The sequence below is a fragment of the Eschrichtius robustus genome, chromosome 16 (assembly GCF_028021215.1).
Source record: "Eschrichtius robustus isolate mEscRob2 chromosome 16, mEscRob2.pri, whole genome shotgun sequence".
Taxonomy (NCBI): domain Eukaryota; kingdom Metazoa; phylum Chordata; class Mammalia; order Artiodactyla; family Eschrichtiidae; genus Eschrichtius; species Eschrichtius robustus.
The window spans coordinates 28,154,781-28,162,963 of NC_090839.1; the positions used below are offsets into that span (position 1 = coordinate 28,154,781).

The window sequence follows — 8,183 nt, forward strand, 5'->3', positions numbered from 1 at the left end:
ATGTTCCAGTTCCTGTGTTGGGTTGCTGATTTCACTGGTTTTTACTATATTATATATAAATAAATATATACAAACATGAACTGAACCAATCATGGACAATGATAACAATGTCACAGACCAACAACTCTGTGTACCTGAGATGCAGGGGAATGTGGGTGGGCGACAGCAGAGAGTGGTCAGGGCAGGCGTCTCTGGAGAGTCCATGTGAACTGAGGCTAGAATGAGATGGACCAGCCATGTGGGGATGGGGGTGAAGAGTTTTCCAGGCTGAGGAGACAGCATGTACAAAGGCCCTGAGGTGGGTCCAAGCCTTCTGTGTTTGAGGAATACCCAGGAGGCCAGTACTTCAAACTCTAATAATAGTAATGGCAGCAGCTACAGGGCCACAGTAAGACCTTTGAGAAGCCCTAAGCACTGAAAAGACGGCAGTGCCCATCCTATGTAATTTAAAATAAAACAAATATTAAGTAGGAAAAGCGTAAAAGTGCTAGAAAATTTTTAAAAAGCTTTTATTTTTCCCAGGATCACTACTTTGATGCCTTTTTTCTTATTATGTTGGTGTTTCTAGGTTGGTGGTGCCCTGAGTCTCTGATAACTAATACTTGTTGTGCATTTACTGTGCCTACATCCATTTATCCCATTTAATCTGTAAAATAACCATATGAGGAAGAAACTGCTTTTTCCTATTTTAAGGACACGCAAAGGAGGCAGCCGGATATGAATACAGGAATTCTGACTCCACTGAGCAATGAACCGTCCAAGCTACCGTTGTTAAGATTCAAACTCGGGGGTCTCCAAATCTCAGCGTCCAATAAGTCGCCGGAGAAACCATTTGGTCGCGAGCGGAGCCTTCTCCTTCCGAGTGCCCTGTGCCTTTAAGAGTCGCCCCCTCCCGCCGGCGAAGATCCAATTTCCCTCCCGGGCACCCAGAGCAATCATCCCGCCCCCAGCGTCTGCGGAGCCGCACGCAGGTCCTCCCTCCCCCACCCCACACCCTCCGGCTGGGCTCTCCGCGCCCGCCCGCCCACGGGTGGGTGAGGTCTACTCCCTGAGACACGCACCTTCCAATCCGGACACTGCCCACTATGCCCCAGCAGAATGCTACCCTAGAGACCCCCATCCCGACCCCTCCCAGCTCCTGATTCCGTGGAGGGACGCTTCAGCGACCCCACCCATCGCCCGGGCCCACTGCGCGGTGAAGGTGACCTCCCCCAAGGGGCAGCACACGCCCAGCAATGCCCGAGCGGGCTCACACGTGGTGAGATGGGAGCGCGCAGCCCCTCCCCGCCACGCGCCTCGAGCGTGCGCCTCGGACCCGCCCCTTGGCCTGGCTCCGCCCCCGTGCCCGCGCACGCTTCTCCAGAGCCGGGAGGGGCATCGCGCCCTAGTCTGGCACCAGGCTGGTCTAGGTGTGGCGTGGGACCTGGGAATGGGGCACCTACGCATCTTCGAACCTCGCCTGAGACGTGTGAAAAGCGGAGTTCGTCCTACTCAGGACCCTCGGCTGGTTAGGCGAGGTGCCCCGGCCCCTTCGTGCGCTGAGGGAAGAGAGAGCTGGGACCGCGAGCCTAGGATTCGAGCCCTAGTCTGCAGATCTTTGGTGTTTCCTACCTGGAAAGTGGGCGTCATGTGCCCTTCTTTCTCAGGACTCTCGTGGTGCCTCAAAACAGAAGAAAAATATAAAAGGGATTCGGTTCATTGGGCCCATAAACATTTGTTGAGCGCCTATATGGCTGGATACTAGGCAGGGGCTACATCAATGATACGATGAGGTTGTTGTCCCCTTAAGGAGCTTTCCTGAGCCTAGGTCTCCTCACCTTCTGTTCTGGGGCGACTAAAAAGACGCCCCCGAAAGAGGAGGGAGCGGAGGTCCTACCTGGCGGCAGGTGTCACTGAGTAAGCGAAAATTTCAAAGGCAACGCGGGGCGGGGACAGGCTTTCTGGAGCCAAAAGGGAAGCACGCTCGGCGTCCCCCACCCCACTCTCCCGCTAGTCCCCAGCCTAAGAAAAGAAACCGACTTCATCCGACACCCCCAATCCCAGCCACAAGACCGCCCAGCCCCGCAGCACGAGCCCCGCCCCACTTCGGCAGCCAGCGATTGGGAGATGCAAATACCAGGTTCTCTGCCCAGCAACGGGTGACGCGCCGCCCGAGCGCGAGGCGTGGCCCGGCCGCAGCCCAAGCGGGCACCTCGGTGTTTACACGGGGCGGCCCCGCGCGCGCCGCAGCGGCCCGCAGACGGAGAGGGGGAGGGGTGGCGCGCGCGCCGGCGGGGCCGCGCGGGGAGAAAGACACTGGAAGGCGGTGGGGCGGAGAGAGGCGCGCGCGGGCCGCGGCCGAGCAGGAGGCTGCAAGGAGAGCCCGCGGGGGCCCTGGGAGTGCAGTTCCTCAGCCCCCGCGAAACAATGTGTGGCGTGCTGCGGGGCGCAACTTGCCGGAGGCGGCGGGGGCGCGCCGAGCCCGCCTGAGACCGCGCCGCTGACCTTCTCCCCCCGCCGTCCGTTGGGCCCGAGCGCCCAGCTTCTCGCTCCCCAGCTCGCGGGGGCCGGGCCGAGCTGCAGGGCGGGGCCGCCCCTCCGTCGCTGCTGCCTCCTCCCCCACCCCCAGCCGCTGAGGATGCGGACGGCCCCCGGCGGCGTCTAGCGGCCCCGGGCCCAGGCGCGATGGTGCAGCAGCGGGGCGCGAGGGCCAAGCGGGACGGCGGGCCACCGCCCCCGGGGCCCGGGCCGGCCGAGGAGGGGGCGCGTGAGCCCGGCTGGTGCAAGACCCCGAGCGGCCACATTAAGAGACCGATGAACGCGTTCATGGTGTGGTCGCAGCACGAACGGCGGAAGATCATGGACCAGTGGCCCGACATGCACAACGCCGAGATCTCCAAGCGCCTGGGCCGCCGCTGGCAGCTGCTGCAGGACTCGGAGAAGATCCCTTTCGTGCGGGAGGCGGAGCGGCTGCGCCTCAAGCACATGGCGGATTACCCGGACTACAAGTACCGGCCGCGCAAAAAGAGCAAGGGGGCGCCCGCCAAGGCGCGGCCCCGCCCCCCCGGCGGCGGCGGCAGCCGGCTCAAGCCCGGGCCGCAGCTGCCTAGCCGCGGGGGCCGCCGAGCAGCGGGAGGGCCTTTGGGGGGCGGCGCGGCGGCGCCCGAGGACGACGACGAGGACGACGACGAGGAGCTGCTGGAAGTGCGCCTGGTCGAGACCCCCGGGCGGGAGCTGTGGAGGATGGTCCCGGCGGGGCGGGCCGCCCGGGGACAAGCGGAGCGTTCCCAGGGGCCGTCGGGCGAGGGGGCGGCTGTCACCGCCGCCTCCCCGACTCCGTCGGAGGACGAGGAGCCGGAGGAAGAGGAGGAGGAGGCGGCGGCGACGGAGGAAGGCGAAGAGGAGACGGTGGCGTCGGGGGAGGAGCCGCTGGGCTTTCTGTCCAGACTGCCCCCCGGCCCCGCCGGCCTGGACTGCAGCGCCCTGGACCGCGACCCAGACCTGCCGCCCCCCTCGGGCACGTCGCACTTCGAGTTCCCGGACTACTGCACCCCCGAGGTTACCGAGATGATCGCAGGGGACTGGCGCCCGTCTAGCATCGCCGACCTGGTTTTCACCTACTGAGCCCACCGTCAGCGGGGCGCGCACGCCCCCAAACCAGCTGTTTACATACAGGAATCAGGTATTGGGGCCCCTCGGAGGCCGAGGCTGGCACCCCATCTCCCGCACAGCCTCCCCCCTCCTAGACGTGCCCAACCCCCTTCAAATCCAGACATGCCCTTCCCCCGCAGACACACCCCAAGGCAGCCCAACCCCCACCCTTTCTCCGACATCCAAGCCCCTCCCCATCTTACCCCCTCCCGCACAGCCACCAGCAGTCAGCCCCCCCCCCTCCGATACACCTCCCGTCCTCTCCAAGAGACCTGTACCCCTCCCCCATTTTGCACACGCCCCTCCTCACGGCCGGAGGACACGCCCCTGCCCTTGCTCCGGACTCCCTCCGCCTTAGCCTGGCCCGCCTCCTGTCTTGTTTGGGGGGGCGCTGCAGCTGGGCGGCCCCGCGCCCTCCTCCCTTGCCCCTCCCTCCCAGGGAGGGGGAGGGGCCCGTTCCTTTTCCCCGGGAACACTGGGATCCGCCCCCTTCTCGCGCATGCTTAATGCTTCTTGGGAGGAGGGAGCTGGTCCCAGTCGAACCTCACGCCCCTGTCAGCGGATCCGGAAGAAGGGGGGCGGATATAGAGCGATCCTGAGAAATCTTTTGATCCAGGAGCCACGGCTTCCGTTCAACCCGACGGGGCGTCACTGCCTTAAATGGGAGGAGCACTCGGAAGGGGGAGAAAGAGACTAGCCGGCCCGGAAGGGTTGGTGTGGAGCTTGGAACTCCCAAGTGGCATAGCCCCTTATCCCTTACGGGGTTGCCTCAACCCACGTGCACCCACCCCTCACCGACTGCATGACTGCCTCTACAGCTTGTCTTGGTTCCAAGAAGCCAACCTTTCTTTCCCCCGCCTGGGAATTGGGGGCAGGGTCTTTCTCTGGAAATCCTTCAGGAGAGAAAAAGAAAACTCAGAACCAAGACACGTAACAGTTTGTTTGGGGACAGGGTCCTTATGCTCCACCCCCCCCCCCCCAAGTGCCCTTATCACCTCAGGGCACACTCCCAGCCTGGGCTCCTTCCTAAGCCCACCGCCCCTTCCTGTCACCCAGGTCCCTCTGCCTACAGTATTCAGTGGGAGAAACTGAGACACGTTGGTACTAGGGGGTTGAGACTGAGGCATAATAGCAGATGAAGTGGCAAGAAGAGCCCCACTTTTCAGCAGCTGGCTTCAGAGAGACCATCGACTGGGCCAGTGAGACTGAATGGGAGGGTCAGAGCAGTCTTGGGCCGTTTGCGCCTAGCGCTGCTGCATCCAGTTCGGGGTGCCCTCGGAAACCCTGCCCCTGATGCTGTTACCCCTCTTACACTCCAGCTCCCCTCTCAAGCCCTGCCCCTCCGGCCTCCCCACGCCCCATTTGCCCTCACTACCCTGTATCTCACCGGCGTGTGTTCACCCTCCTGGGTGTGCACACACTCTCATTCACACACACAAATCTCAGGAACAAACGGTCCCAGAGTCCTCCGGGACCCCTGCCCAGGGTCTCTGCAGGTCTCTGCCCCACGCGTTCCCGTCGCTGACAAAGCCACCAGCTGCCTCCTTTAAGCTTGGTGCTCCGGCTCTGGGCCTTTTTGCGCGCGCGCTCTTTCTCTCTTTTTCTCTTTCTCTCTCTCTCTTTCTTTTTCTTTTTCTTTTTTTTAAAGAAAAACGACAACAAAAAAGACAATGAAAAATCCCAGAAAACGTCATGTGAGTGAAGAGATGTCACTGTCTGTGGTCTTGGAGAACTAGTCTCATAGCTGAGGGGAGGGGGCACTGGCACCCACAGCAGGACTTCTGCCAGGACTGAATAAAGTGTATTTGCCCCATCTCGCCCTGTGCTTCTACATGTCTTTGCCTTTCCTCAACCCTCCCCAAACAGTTTGGCAGATTCAAGTCCATGTGACTTAGCACCATGCAGGAAGAGCTGGGGGTTCCAGGGCAAGGAGGCACCTGGCCCCTCTAGGCCTCTCTGCTCCCTCTATCTCAGGACTCCTGGTCTTCATTAAGGATGGCAGACTCACCCCTGCAGAGGCCAGGCAGGTGACATGAATGAGAGAGTCTGGGTGGACACTGGCTTCATGACCCACTTCAAGGGGAGCAACTGCTCACTTCCTGCCGGTTGTGACCCTGTGGGAATGCGGCCCACTGTGGCCAGGGGGCTAGATTTTTCAAGAGAAGATGGAAATCTGGATGTTTCTGTGAACATCTCAATTTCAAAATGAAAGCTGAGTGAGATATTTTTAAATCCTTGTGGACCAAGTGAAACACGTGTGCAGGCACTCCTAGTCCAAGGGGGCCAGTTTGACCCTGCCCTTAAGATTAAGAATCAGGGTTGAGCCACAATACCTGGGCTCAAAGCCTGGCACTGCCACTGAGCACCTGTGTGACCTTGAGCACGTTAACTTTACCCTGACTCTTCTTTCCATATGTGTAACGCGGGGATGATAATACCTGCTTCACAGGGTAAAATGAAGTTCGAGGTGAGAAGCATTTAACGTGGTGCTCCATAAATTGTCTTATTCCATTGTCCAGAGGAGGAAACTTAGGGTCAAGGTGCAGAAGCAACCTGTAAAGGGGCTTCAAGCAGCCAAGGTCAGTGACAGGGCCTCAAATTTTGGTTTCTGTCTCCTGGTGAAGTGTTACTTCAGGGTGCTTGCCTCTCCCTCCCTGTTTGAATCTGCAGATGGTGTTAGGCTGGCAGCTCAGGGTGTGGAGTAGTGGGGTTCGTCCCCATGCCTAGCACATAACTGGCCCCCAGTGTAGATGTCTTGAATGACTGAAGAAGAGCAGCAGAAGCCACGGTGATTCCTGTCCATGAGATTCTTACCAGTGTGTTTTGGGAACTGAGACCAAGGCTTTTCAAAACTTTTGTCCCCCTACACCTGTCCGCCTAATTCTTCCTCTACCAGATCCAATGAATTCCTAAGGTTGGACAAAGCCTGTTTCCCCAGTAAGAACCAAGGCCAAGTGTGCAAGTCTCATTCAGAGGGTATTTGGGGACTGGGATACCCATAGATGCTTTAAAAGAGGACTAAAGCAGGTTTGGGAGGGCTGGGCACCTATAGAAAGGGGGCTTGGGGCCGCAGGAATTACGGTGAGCGCTTCCTCTTGGCCTCTGATTGGAAGCAAGATTGACCACAAATCAAAACAAAACCTTTAAGAAAGAAAAGGTGGAAGAGAGCCACTTCACCCAGGGCAGCCTGCATCTGGTGTCCGAATGAGCACAGGTGTAAAAGCCTGCCACTTCAGTTCAAGGTGGGACAGACACAGGGAGTACCTGCCCCCCTCCCATGTCCTCACCCCAGGGCCCCTCCAGGGTGGCTGAGGCTTTGCCTGGCCAGCAGCGCAGTTTGGCTTCCTGAACCCAATTCTGTCTCCTCCCTCTTCTTTTCACAGGTGTTTATGCCTAATAAATATCTTGCACCCCAAACTCAGTCTCAGTGTCTGCTTCTGGACAACCCAGTCTGCAGCGGAGGGTGGAAGGGGCTGGACAAAGGGAAGGGGATCACTGGCCCAGCAATTGCAGCTGGGCACCTCTGATGCCCACTCCCTCAGGAGGGGTCTCGTTTCCACCAACACCGTCAGCCCCAACCTCGGGGCTGCACGCTCTCCACCCTTTCCAGTCGGCCTCAATTAGAAACTCCGACCTCAGCCCACAAGTCACTCAGGGCCCTCTGCTGATGCCATTCTCATTCGCAGTCCCTCCCCTGGCCTAAGCTGGAGAGAGAGAGGCTAAAAGTCTGTGTTTGCCCTTCACGATGCCCTGGGAGGGGGCAGGGCAGGGGGCGTGTAAAACGCCAGGCTTGAGACGGTGCTAGAGTACTGCAGGTCTTGGGCAAGCGCCTCCCTTCGCAGGCCTTAGTTTCCCCCGGGTGATGTGGGGGAGGAGGAAATACGAATAGAAGAGAGACCATTTATTGTTATTTTGGTTCCTTCCATTTCTGAAGGAAATGGATTCTGACCTGTGAAAGGTGGGGGCGAGACCTGCTTATGTGGACTCTGGGGACTCCTAGTGGCTGAGAGGAGTAGGAAGCATTGCCGGCGCGTGCGGTGGAGAGGTTGCAGGGTGTGTCCCACTCTAATCCCCCTCCATTCATGCTCTCTGATTCATCTCTGGGTCAGGTTCCTGGCCGGGGCTATTTGAGCTATCTTGGTTCCAGGGCTTTAAAAACGCCTATATGCTGATGTATTGGCCATCTATTCCTATGTAACGAAATGCCACAAAGTTAACCGCTTAAAACAACATGCATTTATTATTTCATAATCCCTGTGGGCCCGGAGTCCGGGCATGCCTCAGCTGGGTTCTCTGCTCAGGATCTCTCAAAGCTGCAGTCACGCTGTTGGCTGGGCTGCATTCCTTTCTGGAGCTCAATGTCCTCTTCCAGAATCACGGGGTGGCGGGCTGAACTCAGTTCCTTGTGGTTAAAGGACTGAGGCCCGCATTTTCTTCCTGGCTGTCAGCTGGTACCACTCTGGATTCCTAAAAGCCACTCAGTTTTTTTCTTCACAGGCCCTCTCTCAGTGTGAAGGCTTATTTTGTCAAGGAGCAGCAGGAGAATCTTTCTG

General features: G+C 58.9%; 1 protein-coding gene across 1 annotated transcript; it reads left to right on the top strand.

Moving 5' to 3' along the window:
* Positions 1 to 2,256: 2,256 nt before the first annotated feature.
* SOX12 (SRY-box transcription factor 12) lies at positions 2,257 to 7,051 on the top strand. Its single transcript, XM_068524394.1, has one exon. The coding sequence runs from the start codon at positions 2,665 to 2,667 to the stop codon at positions 3,601 to 3,603; it is 939 nt and encodes a 312-aa protein (XP_068380495.1). The 5' UTR covers positions 2,257 to 2,664; the 3' UTR covers positions 3,604 to 7,051.
* Positions 7,052 to 8,183: the final 1,132 nt, after the last annotated feature.